The following is a 15,649-nucleotide window of genomic DNA, read 5'->3' on the forward strand; positions in this document are numbered from 1 at the left end:
AAAATGTTTTGTTATCTCAACCTTTTAAAACAGGCTCCTCCGTACAGAGAGAGGCCGTTTGAAAGAGTAGGCATTTCACAAGCGGGTCCCTTCTGCAAGTAGTTCAGAATACTTTTATTAGGTCAGAGTTACTGCACCACCGGCCTGCGCTTTAAAGCCACTCCTGAATATTGTCAATGGAGAGAGCCCATAAGGTTAAGCTCTGTATATAAGAGAACATTTTTGATATCAGCCACCAATCAGCCCAGGCTAGATTTTTAGACGTCTCAAACGTGATTAAAAAGGGAACTGCGGCATATTATTTAACTAGGTGTGATTTTTAAAGGGCTGAACTAGCAGTTATCTCAAGCTTTACAAGCTAATCTTTAAAAATCCCTTAACTTTAAAAGATCCATCCGTCATGGGCAGAGGGTCTGCGGTCTGAGCCCGTGTCTGCGCTCAGAGAGAGAGAGAGAGAGAGACAGAGCACACAGGCCTGATTGCAAGGGGGTCTGCTAAAAGCGGGCTGCTTGATTTCTTTTGAGAAACCGGCTCCATTGCTGGGAGTCTGTCACTGGGAACCTGACTCAATGTTGGTTGAGGAATTTCTGTGAGATGGAAAAGGATGGACCTGTAAGTGATAAAGCAAAGATGAGATAGATATTTTAATGGTGTGTTCATATTAAAATCATAGATAGAACCGAAGAAAATGCTTTGCTTTTTTATACAGCACTTTCAGAAATGGCTGGGAAGTGGTGGGGAGCCCCGGGGGGCCCAGAAACAGGGTGCGATCACGCTGACTGACTCAGACCGTGTCTTTGATCTCACAATTTGTTATCTGTGTGCGAGATGGAAAAAAAAAAAGCAGCTTGACTTAGTTTGAAGCAAAGATGAGATGTTTTAATGGTGTGCTCATCTTAAAATCGTAGATAGAACAAAATGCTTAGCTTTTAGGCTTTCAGCAGGGAAATGTGGGGACTGGGAGGTGTGGGGACCGGGAAGTGTGGGGCCTATGGTTAAATGCGGCCTGACTCAGACCGTGTCTTTGATCTGACAGTTTGTTATCTGTGTGTGTGAGCTGGAAAATGCAGGTTTTGAAGCCAAGATGAGATATTTTCATGTCTTAAAATCGTAGATAGAACAAAATGCTTAGCTTTTTATATGGCCTTTCAGAACTGGCGGTAAGTATGGGGGACTGGGAATTCTGGGGGACCGGGCAGTGTGGGAGGCCGTCCATCATCCTCGGTCGGTGCTGGGGCGACTTTAGGCTGGTCTGAGCGGTCAGGACAGACCCCGGGCCTGTCTGGGCTTGTGCCGGAGAAAGGGCGGGGGCCGAGGCATCCCCCGGGCATGTCTGAGCTGTTCAGGACAGGCCCCGGGCATGCCCGAGCTTGTCGAGGTAAAGGCTGTAACATGCCGGGCTTGTCTTTCAGGAGAGGGGGGCGGTGGGGAGTTCAAGGAGGGGGTGGACATCCATCAAACTGCCCTTGACAGTTTCCTGGGCAGGCAGGTGGGTGTGGGGTGGAGCGGGTTCAAACAGGGGTCAGACATCCATCACACGGTCCGTTGACAGTTTATTTCGCCCGGCAGGTGCAATCCGGGTTCAACCAACGGTCAGACATCCATCACACGGTCCGTTGACAGTTTATGGAACCAATCAGGGGCGGGGAGGGTTCGAGGAGGAGTCGGGGAGGGGACTGGGGGCCCTTACACCAATCCGACGCCGGGCGGCGCCACGGGGCGGAGAGAGGTCACGTGGAGGGGCGGGGAATTCCGACGTGACGTCATCAGGAGGCGACGGGGCGGGACTTCTGGTCTTGCGTCAGCGGGGCGGAACTTCCGGTGTGACGTCAGAGGGGCGGGGCTTAAAAGTCATTAATCATTATGATTGACAGCTCTAATTGCGATTTTGACAGTAGCCGCCCGCCTATAACTACTAGGGTGGCCCAACCAGTTATTAGGTTCAGGGGGCAATTACTTTTTCACACAGGACCATGTAGGTTTGGATTTTGTTTTCTCCCTAAATAATAAAAACCATCAATTAAAAACTGCATTTTGTGTTTACTTGCGTTATATTTGACTAATGGTTAAATGTGTTTGATGATCAGAAACATTTTGTGTGACAAAAATGCAAAAGAATAAGAAATCAGGAAGGGGGCAAAAAGTTTTTCACACCACTGTATGTGAGAGAGAGAGAAATAATGAAAGACTACTTTTTTTTTTTAAATTAAGCTTTGCTTCTGATAAGTACATTACAAAAAAAATCTATATGATAGCAAGCTTGTAATTAATGATAAGCATTTTATTTTCTTTTATGTCATATGCATTATGGTTACATATTTCTGAACATATTTTATTAGTACATATTTTGAGTAAAGTTTATTTATTTTAGTTTTTATGGTCACTGAACTGAATAAAAAACAGTTAACATCTGTGGTCTACAGCTTAATTATAAAAAATACACTTTAATATAAGACATAAGGCTTCTATGGATATGGAGGTGCATAGTGTAAACAAATTTTAAAGGGATAAAGGGGAAAACAAATTGGAATCAACCAATCAAGTGACATGAAACTGGTGGTTGGTATCAGACTTGAAAAATCCTTATCGGAGCATTCCTAAAACTAACAATTAAAAAAAAAAAAAAAAGCCAAATATATTTGGAATTACTATCAAAACTGCATTTCATCTAGTGTGAAGGCCAAGTTAGCACAGAAAAGCAACACACAGCAAGTGCTTTCCTGTTACCAAAAAATCAATCTGGGACCAATCCCATCTTCAGACCAATATTTGATATTTTTTTTCCTTTTTTCCACTGTGAAGCAAAGCAAAATAGAGCAAAACTGTAACAGAAAAAAGAACTTGGCATGACTGGTTGTAGAGCAACAGAAAGATGGCCTTCGCTTCACTATTGGGGAATGATTCTATGCATGCAAAATTATACTGAAAAAATATATACTTGCATGACCTAGACCTGCTACAACAATCAGATTTACGTACCAACATGATTAATTATAGGGTGCACTCACATACAAACACTTGCACTCAATCTTACCATCCCAAATTACAGTTGCCTATAAACCAAACTAACAAACTGGAATTTTGAAAGCTTAGAAAAATTTTAGAAAATTGTTTGGATTAAAGCTTAGGTATAGGCCAAATAAACAACACACATAGTAATCATATATTTTACACAAGGCCACATAATCTTTACAGGAAATCAAAAATATTCATTAGCTTACCTTGTATTCTCAACCTTAGGAAATATAGACAGCGGCAAAGATATGAGAGAGCAAAAAAACTCACTCCAACACAACTGAAATTGGAAAGAAAACCATATATCATAATTACTTTTAGGAACTCAGCCATTTCAAAGCAGGCACAATCTAGAGCAACATGTTAATTTTATAGGCAGTTTCTTAAACATACTTGACTTGCATTATCAACAGATACATGGAATATGAATTGATGTATTTAATCAAATAGCAAAATATGTATAATTTAATATGATAGAAACAAAAGAACCTGATACAATACCTGATAAGAATCATAGATACCAGTGGAACTTGCATTAGAATAATCAGTCGCATGTACCACACCTGAATAAAAATAATAAAAAAATTATGTCCATCAAAATTTCTAGCTGTTATATACAACAATGCATAGAAATATTGTTGTATGCCTGCCATTACAGGTACAAGACAATTCAGTTCTATTGTATAGTATACATTACACAAATGTATTCAGAGGGTATGTATGGTGTCAAGGAGAGAAATGAAGAAGGTCAGAGGATAGTGGATTTTGCGAAAAGGATGGACATGGCTGTGGTGAATACATATTTTAAGAAGAGGGAGGAACATAGGATGATGTACAAGAGTGGAGAAACATGCACCCAGGTAGATTATATTCTATGCAGAAGGGTCAATCTGAAGGAGACTGAAGACTGCAAAGTGGTGACAGAGGAAAGTGTAGTTAGGCAGCACAGGATGGTGGTGTGTAGGATGTTGGAGAGCAAGAAGAGGAGGAAAGTGCGGGCAGAGCCAAGGATCAAAATGATGGAAGTTGAAAAAGGAAGACTGCAAGTTTGAGATTGAGGTAAGACAGGCAATGGGTGGCAGTGAAGAGTTGCCAGATAGCTGGGCAACTACAGCAGAAGTAGTAAGGGAAACTGATGTGTTATATTATTTAAAATTGGAAAAAATCAAATACTCAGTTAGAGGATCCGTACAGACGTTTTTCAAAACATGGCAGGATCTAATCAGTAATATTTTAAAATAAGTTTATAAAGCACAGAGAATTTATTAATTTAGGTATTTTTACAAGCCTTAAATTTTACACCGTTTGGCTTGCTCTCTCTCTCAAGGGTGGGGATCGATCTGTTCTTAACATAATTCTTTTTTTTGTAAAAACTTGATTGCTATGTATTGATTGTAATAAAATTAATAAATAAACATTTAAAAAAAAAAAAAGAAGTAGTAAGGGTGACAGCAAGGAGGGTGCATGACATCTGGACAGAGGAAGGAGGAAAAGGAAACCTGGTGGTGGAATGAGGAAGTACAGGAGAATATACAGAGGGAGATGATGGTGAGGAAGAAGTGGGATAGTCAGAGAGATGCAGAAAGTATACAAGAGTACACGCAGATAAGGTGCAAGGTGAAGAGAAAAGTGGCGAAGGCTAAAGAAAAGGCTTATGATGAGTTGTATGGACAATAAGGAGGGACAGAGGGACCTGTACCGATTGGCTAGACAGAGGGACCAAGCTGAGAAGGATGTGCAGCAGGTTAGGGTAATAAAGAATAAAGATGGAAACATACTCACAAGCGAGAAGAGTGTGTTGAGAAGGTGAAGAGTACTTTGAGAGGCTGATGAATGGTGAGAGAGAGAGAAAGAGATTGAGAGAGAAGGTTGGATAATGTGGTGAAAGTGAATCAGGAAGTGGAATGGATTGGCTCTGAGCCATTTCTTATTTGCAATGGTGATAGACAGGTTGACAGACAAGATTAGACAGGAGTCCCAGAGAACTATGATATTTGTTGATGACATTGTGATCAGTAGTGAGAGTAGGGAGCAGGTTGAGGAGACCTTGGAGAATTGGAGATATGCTCTAGAAAGGAGAGGAATGAAGGTCAGTAAGAACAAGACAAAATACATGCGTATAAATGAGAGGGAGGTCAGTTTCTGATGCAGGGAGTAGAGTTGGCTAAGGTGTTTAAATACTTGTGATCAACAGTACTGAGTAACGGGGATTGTGGAAGAGAGATGAAAAAGAGGGTGCAGGCAGGGTTTAATGGATGGAGAAGAGTGTCAGGAGTAATTTGTGACAGACGGGAATAAGTAAGAGTGAAAGGGAAGGACTACAGGATGATAGTGAGAACAGCTATGTTATATGGGTTGGAGACAGTGTCACTGACCAAAAAACAGGAGACAGAGCTGGAGGTGGCAGAGCTAATGATGTTGAGATTTGCACTGGGTGTGACAAGGATGGATAGGATTAGAAATTAGTACACTAGAGGGTCAGCTCAGGCAGGACAGCTTGGAGACACAGTCAGAAAGGCGACATTGCATTAGTTTAGATATGTGCAGAGGAGAGATGCTGGGTATATTGGGAAAAGGGTTCTAAGGATAGAGTTGCCAGGCAAGAGGAAAAGAGAAGGACTAAAAGAAGGTTAATGGATGTGTTGAGAGAGGACATGCAGGTGATGGGTGTAACAGAGCAAGATGCAGAGGACAGGAAGATTTGGAAAAATAGAATCCATTATGGCAACCCCTAACGGAAACAGCTGAAAGAAGAGGAAGAAGAAGAAATGAACACTCATTAGTTTTTAAGTCTAATGTAAAAAAGATGAACAAATTAGTAGAAAGTATTAAAAGGCACCAACCAAAATTCTACATATAAAATTATAACAAATAAAAATAAAAACCGGAGCACAAGTATTATTGGCTAGAAACATTGAGTTAAATGACTTTATAATTTGTGAATTTTAAGAAGCCTTCTAAAAAAGAAATAAATGGAGTCAGCAGGAAAATAAATACCAATTATAAATCAATTATATGTGAAAAATAACCAAGACTTTATTACTAATAGAACAAAGTTTAATGACTATACTGGGGTGTAATGATAAGACACCTGGATGATGTAATCAATTTCGAGTCCAGTTAAATATTCAGAGGTTAGTAAAATAATCTTGTACTCAATCATTAAAGTCACACCAATCTTTATAAGAAATTTGACCAAATGCTCAATGCTGCATATATTTGTGCGCATGGTTTTATAACAAAATGACCCTGGGCTAACAGACTAAATTGGGCACCTGTAAAAGAGAATTGCAGAATACCACACAGAAAGCAACAAAACCATAAGCAAATGCCTTATTGTCAAAATAGAAAAGCAATGACCAGACTCTGGTGAAACTACTTAACTTTAAGTAATTTAGACTGGAGTGTGGCATTATCCACAACAAATACACACTGTTCTTAAACTAGGCCTTACTAACAATTAAATGAGCTTGTTCTGATAGCAATTTAACTATATAAACCTGTTTTATACCACATTTATTTTTACTCCCAGGCAGGTAATGGGGAATACTAACAGATACCCACTTTTAACAGTGTTTTTGTTATTGTTGCTGCTTCATGTTATTTATCTAAAAATAATTTCCAGAACCGTCCATATTAATAGTCATATATGTATACTGTAATTACACAATGGAAAGGAGTCAGTTAAGGCCTATGAAACTTCTGCTGGTTGAACAAATCTCCAATTTGAGAGCCTATGAAACATCTGTTGGTAAAACAAGTCTCCTATGTCAATAGAATGCAACTCTCTTATTTTGCAATGTTTTGTAAAGATGCTCACATAACCTTTCAGTATTAATGCTTCTTTCTGGAATTTTAACTCTGAAACAGATGTCATCTATGTATTGATGAAATTCTTCTTTATACAAATTAATAATTTGCTATTGAATGCAAATGATCATGCTTGTTGGAAAACCTTCTTTAACATTGTAATATGTGTAAGGTAGAAAAAGCAGACTTTTGATAATGTAGAAATGTGATCATGGTCAAGTACACTGGTTTTCCTTGCACATCTTAAATGGCTTCATATGACAAAGGGCAGATGTACATGTCATTAGGCCCTACAAGGGCTTGGTACACAGTCATACATTGGTTCTTACCTTTTGACTGAAGCTTAAAAGATGAAACTGAAAACTTTAGCTTTCAAATGAATCAGAAACTTGAAAACAAAGCCCTTCAAAAACAGTGCTTACTGTGAGTGCAAACTGATTGCTTTATTGTGATTGAGTCCCAGGGTCACTCTATTCTCACTTTCAAACTCTTTATTACATAGACCTAAGCAGAAACTGCTGAATCCCAACTATAGCTCTTGTATGTTTACTCTTACCAGGTGATTACATGTCAGGGTTAATTCGTACTGTAACTAAATACTTCCCACTTCCTTTTACATAAGGCAACAAGACAGAACACCAAAGCATGCAGGAGAGAAGGTTTACACTTTTATTCATATATTATAGATTAACTTAAAAGTTCCTAGATATGCCCAAAAAGTGCAGAAACATAATACCATTACTATCTGAATAGTTAGCAGTTTTTTTTTTTTTTTTAATTAGAGGTCTAAACATTTAATACACTATTACTAGGTAGCTTTTTTTCTTAATAAGCTGATTGATCTTTGGCCTGGCATGGTCAATTATTCGCTATGGCCTCTAGATCATGGGTCGCTAACTCCGGTCCTGAAGGACCACCATGGCTGCAGGTTTTCATTGTAACCTTTTTCTTAATAAGTGACCCGTTTTTGCTGCTAATTAACTTCTTTTGAACTAATTTTAACTGACTTGTTCTTGAAGACTCAGACCCCTTAATTGTTTCTTTTTCCTTAATTAGCAGCCAAACAATAATGAGTTACAAAATGAGCCAAAACATGACCAGAAAGGTGTGTCCATCATACAATATCTGAAAATAAAGAAAGATGAAGGTCTCAAGAATGTCGATCTGCTCAGATCCCTAAAACATTTTAACAGTGCTCTTGGAAAGAGAAAATCAACCATTTTGGAAATGTCTGCTATTGCACAATGAGAGCAGCAACAAGCCACAAAATTAAAGAACGGTTTTAATTAATGACAAGAATCGGCACCTCATTAAGCAGCTGGTTGGAGTGAAATTGGTTGGAGTTTGAGGCCATGACTTAGTTTGTTTTCTGTTGCCTCCCTCTCTTCACATTTCATTTCTGTTTGGGTGCCATTTAAGGAAAGAAATGAAGCAATTCAGAGGAATAATGAAGAAATGCACGGGAACAAATCTTTAAAAAGCAATTCAATTAAAATGAATTCACAAGAAGTCAATTAGCAACACAAACCGGGCACTCATTCAAAACAAAAGGGTTAGAAAGAAAACCTGCAGCCATGGTGGTGCTCCAGGACCATACTTGGCAACCCCTTCTCTAGATGGATGAAATAGCAGAAACTCCAGGGGCCTCATGCATAACGGCATGCGTAGAATTCGCACCATAACATGACGTAAGCACAAAAGCCGAAATGTGCTTACGCACAAAAAATTCCAGATGCAGGAATCTGTGCGTTCACCAACTTCCATGTTCTTCCACTACATAAATCCTGGTCAGCGTGAAAAGTAACGCTCGTGCACGGGTCTGCTGTCCCGCCCCTTTGAATATGCAAATCAATATAAATAGCCATTAAGATCTGCCTTCTGTGAAAAGACAATGGGAAAAGGACGGGAAAAATATAAGAATTCAGCAAATACCAAGTGGAGGCAAGGAAAAACATACTATTTGTTGGTTTAAACAGTGGTATAAACAACAAAGGGAAGTCGATAGAGTGACATAGCGTGTCAGAGAAACTTGAAAGCTCAAGTTCACAAAGTGGGCACAGTGCCCGAAATAAAATAAGTTGTCACATATCAAAGTCACCGTGAAAAAGCGAGTCATAGCCCACTGGCTGAGTGTCATATGAAAGCTTATTAGGGTACAGAGAAAAAAAAAATAGGCACATGGTGGGGAAAAAGCACGAAATGTCAACTTTAATCTCGAAATTTCCACTTTAATCACGTAGTTTATTTTGTCATTAAAGTAGAACATCATACATTTCATCTTAAAATTGTTAAATTTATTAGTTTCTCAAATTCCATTGTATCTAAAGTAGCAAGTTAAATGCTTTGTTTTGTATTTGATCTTCTATGGGCTCTGTGTGTGTGAATCATTACATGCTTCTTAAACTGGCTTTCTCTTCCTCCAACAGGACACAGAATCCATTACATTTGTGATATTACAGCTCTCTGAATAATTAAAATACTGATGTGTATATGTGATATCATTTTCATGATGATAGGAGTTAAATCATGTTATTAAACATGGGAACATGGTGGCGCAGTGATTGTTCATGTCTCAGATGCTTGCTGCGCCATGCGCGACCTTCGATGAAATGCTTTAGTACAGAAGTACTGTCTCTTTCAGACATACTAACCTCCAATTACTGTCCTTCCTTTTCTTCCTCCAAATACCCAATCGCCACACAATTAGCTCTGTAATAGACGTTAAGCCATCTGTAAGCTTTGAATGCCGATTCTTCAAAACTATTAAGGAAAATTGAAATATCTTTGTAATACGTGTTTAATTATTCTATCCTTCCAGTGTCACGCCATTCCCAGCAGGATTACAGATCGAGGCAGGAACAATCCGTGAACGGAGTGCAAAATAATTGCTAGCGCTGAGGCACCGTGTCGTGACATGTTAAATTATTGACAATATACAGTAGATTATTTAAATGAAGTTAAAGTTTTATCTGTATAATATAATAAACATATTTTGCTGCATTTTATCTTAAAAATGATATCGTCATCATATGTAAATATGTGCTTTATGAAGTGCCTCAGGTTGTGCAATATTGTAACTGTAGTGCAAGTTTACAGTGAGGTAATTCTACTTATAAGTACAGACAGTTCTACAAGGAGCACTTGATTGAGTGTGTTTATAGTTCTTGGGATGAAACTCTTTCTGAACCGCGAGGTCCGTACAAGAAAGGCTTTGAAACGTTTACCGTGTGAAAGCAGTTCAATAGACAGCATGGCTGAGGCAGCGTGTGCTTGATGCTGTATACTGATAATTCTCTTTTTCAGCTTCTGTAGATCTTTGATTCCCCACTCAGATACAGCGGTATAAATACTCTGAGTGGTGCAACAAGAGCAATATGGAAAAAGATGATCCATTGCGGCAACCCCAAACGGGAGCAGCTTAAAGAAGATGAAGGTGCAGTGAGAGTAACAACGCTAAAGCAGCTATTGTATTTAGAATAGTTTGAGCATTCTGTGGACCATTATATTGTTACTGTTTAATTACAATCAGATGCATTAAACTAATAAACAATATGCGGTTAATTTCAGTGTATTTATAAGGCCACATCAGGGATGTTGATCTAAAAAAGAAAGGATAATCGCACAGGAACAGTAGTACTGCTTTGATGCTGGGTGCCGCCAGTTTGCAAAACCAAGTGCAGAACTTGCGTACAACAGGGTATGAGGTACCACGGAAATGTGCGTGGCTTTACGCCAAGTTTACATCGCGATTTGAATGTGGAAACACTCTTGCGCAACATTTCTGTGTGTACGCACCGTTTACTCATGAGGCCCCAGGTCTCTGATCCAGCATGGCTCTCAATGGATGAAATGTCAGAGAATCTGGTTTTTTTGTTAGCCTGAATTTATAGTACAGTTGTGCTTACTCTGACTTGGACCAAAGGGGATAGGAGTGAATTTTTCGAGTATGGCAAATGTGTAATATACGAGAGGTCAGAACTAGTATAGACAAGACTTATGAAAAGACCTGTTAAAAAGCAAGAACCAATTTCTAAAAGTATAAAAGTGCATAATTTATCATACATATTAAATTACACCATCCACTTGACACTAGTGTAATGAAAAACAAACAAAGTGGAGCTGGGCACATTGGCTCTGTCTATTTGCAATGCACATAAAAAACACGGACAAAATTACTTACACTTGAAACTTCTGAGTAGCTGTGTCTCCCAGCACTGGGACACACAAACAATCAAAAAAATAAAATGTTTAGGGGCAGCCAAATTGTATGAGTTCGAATTCATGATATTATGTGAGAACACATTAAATTTTGCAAATGTACATAGCACAATTTGAGCGTGCATGACCAGATTTTTTTCCATACATGTAGTGCACGACATCTTTTGCAATTGTTCTCAAAATATTTTGCAAAGCTTTCAGCTGTCAAAACTTTTTATCAGCATTCTTGTGCAGCATTACTGCCAAAAGAACCCAAGCATGAAAGCAGAGTTTCGACCTAATTTGCATAGCCAATGGGAGTAGTCACTGGAAACTGGAAAGTATTCAGGAGAAAGGTTTTGACAAATTGTCAATGTAATAATAATAATAATACATTATATTTAACAGGCGCCTTTCTTAGCACTCAAGGTCACCTTTCAATAAAATTAAACAACATTAGTAAAATAAAACCAAGAGAATGATAAATCACAAAGAAATAATTAGCAAATAAGCAAAGATAGGCAGTAACCGTGTAGAATTCACAATTGGTATGCCAGCTTGAAAAGATAAGTTTTGAGAGCAGTTTTATACTGTGTTATTGAATCGAGCTGACGTATATGAGAGGTAAGAGAATTCCTGAGTTGAGGAGCACTATGACAGAATGCTCAAGCTCCCATAGAATTGAGTTTGATGTGTGCTACAAATAGCAGAGCTGCAGATGAGGATCTGAGTAAGCGAACGGGAGTGTAAGTCTGGAGGAGATCAGTGAGGTAAGGGGGAGCAAGGTTGTGGAGAGCTTTAAATGTTAAGAGCAGTATTTTGTATTGTATTCTGTAGTTAACAGGGAGCCAGTGAAGTTGAGAGAAAATAATATAAAATGTTCAGTGGATTTAGAACAGTTTATTATCCTGGCAGCAAAGTGATGGATACGTTTTTGTGGGGTGCCAGGTAGAATAGCATTACAGTAATCTATACGAGAGTTTAGAATACTCTGATGGGTGCAACTCTTTTCTATCATCAAGAATCCTCCGCACAGATCTGTGAACCATTTAATTCCTGGACCTGTTGCTTGCTTACCATTTTTGACAGCACTGCAGTTAGGCCCACTGATTTACCCATCTTCATTTTTTCAGCACTTTTTCTACCTCAAAACTTAGGGTTCGGTTCTGTTTTCCCAAAACCAATATCATCTTGTCACTCATGATTCAACAACTTCTCCTTTTACTTTCTTCCAGGTATATATATTCCCATTATAATCAATCATGGTGTTTCATTTAGTATTTTAAATAATACACACCTACTACGCTCTATTTCTTTTGTTACTCTGCAGCACACAAACACCTGTCTCTTGGTCTTCTACACTCCTGCAACTGCCTTTGTACTTTTTTGTTAAGGTTCTTTATAGATCACTCTGTCACTCCTTAATATTATATCTCGTTTTTTTTCAATTTCAATCCCTTTCGCAGCATTCCACCACGTTTCCTGGTGTCTCAGCAATCCATTAGTACACCTGTTGACTTTTTGCATATTCAACTAGGCATTCTTCATCACCTCCCGTGTGCTATTCATGCCTGATGCTGCAAAGACCTTATTTGCCTTACTACTTGTGTTTTAGCAAATTAACTTCTCACACTCATATCTCTCAACCCTCAAATCTTCTGTGGTGGTACATACTAGCTAATGCCCAACAGATTTTAGACTGATAACGATATTGATACAAGCATAATAAAGATGGCTGAATACCAATACATATCGTACTAATATTGCTAGTGTGTTTAAGTTTTCCTAGAAAATATGAATGAAACACATGTATAGTGTTTTCACATGAACATGTTTTGATTTAACATTTAAACAGGTCAAATTACTGTTTTTTCTTTTTTTTTTTAATAAACCCAAAGAACAGAAACATCAGGAGTTTGCCACTCTCTCAAAAAGTGATAGATTTGCTCCAGATTAACATTTGGAGGCCATTTCAACATGAACAGATTGACATGCAATAACATTTGGAGGCCATTTCAACATGGACAGATTGACATGCATTTCTTAACAAATACATTGTCTTATTACGCAATTGCTGAAACATATGAAGTCTACATGCTTTAGAATGTGAAGCATCTGATCTTTCAAAACCTGACAGACTGGGCATGTGAAAAAAATCAGGCCAAATAATAACCCATATATCATTGTGATAAGAAAACAGGCATTGGAATAGCGGTGAATGTTAACCTGAAAACTATCACAGCGTAAGTGCTCTATTAAGCAATTGATGTGGCATACAGAGAGAAATGTATAACTATTTGAAAATGAAACTTCCACTGTTTTGTACTGGACAGGCAGCAGACCTAAGAGACAAAGATAATCTCGGTTAAAGAGTGAAAACTGTGTGCATGCTTAGAGTAGGCCGTGGGGCAGCCATTTTGGCAGGCTATATAGACAATAAGTGAACAAAAGTATTCATGGAATACAGCATTTTAATTGGCAAATTGTGGACTTCAAGTAAGTAAATACATGACTTTATGCATCTTTTGTAAAATGTTGCCTTGTTGTCAGTTCTGGGAAAATTAATGTAGGCAAATAGCATTTTGAGGCTCCTATAAAACTGTTTAGTAGTACTTTATTAGCATTCATTTTGTAACCAATATCGCGCATACAAGTCAAGGGGAGTGGCCTCTCAAATGAGGCAGTTTATACTAGAAAAAGCAGCTAATAAAAAAGTGTATCATAATAATCAGCCTAGGATCTACTGAGGCCAAATATCTGCCCACTAAGCTGTCACCCAATAAAATCATTAGGGTACCCTAATATTGACCAAGCAATTCTGTGATAAACTACCTTCTTCAGGGATCACCTTCACATTTTTCACAACTCCCTGATCAACTCACATCACCAGCAAATAGTCTATTGTTCTCCTTACACCACCAGATCAATATGTAATCAAATGCTTTCTTACTTCTTAAATGTGGTGTTGCATAAAAACATTTCTATTAAATCACAAAACTATCAACCTCAACTGTGGACTCCTGCATAACAACCAGCACTGGCTCCAAAATCCCCATTAAAACTGCCACTGATTATAATCACCATTTCCAAGGTACCCCAGACATCACCTCCGTCAACCTGTTGAGAGACTTATATTTTTCCTATTTGCTCCTGCTAACCTGTGGGCATATGTTGAGAATACTGTATATTCATCAGTCATTTACCAAGTCATCTTGAAAACTACAACCTTCTTCACCTCCGTCACTTTGTCCACCCATTTTTCAAAAAACAAGCACACCAACCCCCCATCATTCCCATTACTGTTCTCCTGCCCAAAAAAATTAAACTTTCCACTATTCCCACCTCAGATGTGGCAAAAAAATAAAAACTATTTCTAAAAATTTATGGGCGATTTGTGATTTTTTGAATTTTTCAACACAGAAATTACTTTAAAATCTGGAGAACTAAACATAGAATTTGGGTTTAGCAGGATACTAGAGATTGTATCTGATTTCGGCTTTGCATAAGCATTGTTTAATGCTGTAAAATGCAGCACTTGAAAATACACATAAGCTTTAAAAACCTGGACAATTGATAAACACACACAAGCCTGGCCCACAATAGAAATAAAATCTTGCAGTAGTTCTTTATATTCATTGCTTTTGTACACCTGTATATACAAGTTATCGTCAATATACCAACAACCCAAATGTCCTTCATTCACTCAGAATATGGAACCAATGTAGGAAGCACTTCAAGGTAGAGAAGCTTTTATCTGTTGCACCTCTACATGTTAACCACCTTTTTCCACCCACTTAAACTTACAGTTTTTAATTTTTTTAAACCGGATGGGATTAAACCATTTAGAGAAATGTATATAGATAATGGGGCGGCACAGTGGTAGTGCTGCTGCCTCGCAGTTAGGAGACCCGGGTTTGCTTCCCGGGTCCTCCCTGCGTGGAGTTTGCATGTTCTCCCTGTGTCTGCGTGGGTTTCCTCCGGGTACTCCGGTTTCCTCCCACAGTCCAAAGACATGCAGGTTAGGTGGATTGGCGATTCTAAATTGTCCCTAGTGTGTGCTTGGTGTGTGTGTGTGGGTGTGTCCGGTGGGTTGGCGCTCTGCCCGGGGTTTATTTCCTGCCTTGTGCCCTGTGTTGGCTGGGATTGGCTCCAGCAGACCCCCGTGACCCTGTGCTCGGATTCAACGGGTTGGAAAATGGATGGATGGTATATAGATAATGTCCTTAAAACCTACAAACAATAACACTTGAAATTTGACTTCCTATCAACAAAATATTTCCACTACTTTCAAATTAGAAACTTTGCTAAATGGAATGGAATTTTCCTCACCTCCCACCTATTTCTATTCCAGAAGAAATATTGATCAGTCTTGCACACTCAGACAGCATTTCTATAATATATAAAAGCATTTTAAAGTAATCTCTTTCCAAAGATCCCAGTGTACAGTGGGAAAAGGATCTATTACTTGACATTTCAGAAAAGGAGTGGAAAGCAGCCATGCCCAAAATTCACTCTAGCTCCATATGTGCTAAGCATACAATTATTCAACTTAATATGTTCTATCAAGCACATCTATCTCGATTAAAACTATCCAAAATGTTTCCAGGGCAAGATCCAACCTGCAAAC

At 38.6% G+C, this 15,649-nt stretch overlaps 1 protein-coding gene across 1 annotated transcript in view; it reads right to left on the reverse strand.

Annotated features, from left to right (window-relative positions):
• gk5 (glycerol kinase 5) overlaps positions 1-15,649 on the reverse strand; it is a 135,855-nt gene that overhangs the window by 73,142 nt on the left and 47,064 nt on the right. Inside the window, exons 7-8 of the mRNA XM_039760358.1 lie at positions 3,517-3,578; positions 3,222-3,295 (exon numbers count right to left, since the gene is read on the reverse strand). Coding sequence (XP_039616292.1) covers positions 3,222-3,295; positions 3,517-3,578 — 136 coding nt within the window. The remainder of the gene's footprint in view (positions 1-3,221; positions 3,296-3,516; positions 3,579-15,649) is intronic.

Source organism: Polypterus senegalus, chromosome 1, assembly GCF_016835505.1.
Source record: "Polypterus senegalus isolate Bchr_013 chromosome 1, ASM1683550v1, whole genome shotgun sequence".
NCBI lineage: Eukaryota > Metazoa > Chordata > Cladistia > Polypteriformes > Polypteridae > Polypterus > Polypterus senegalus.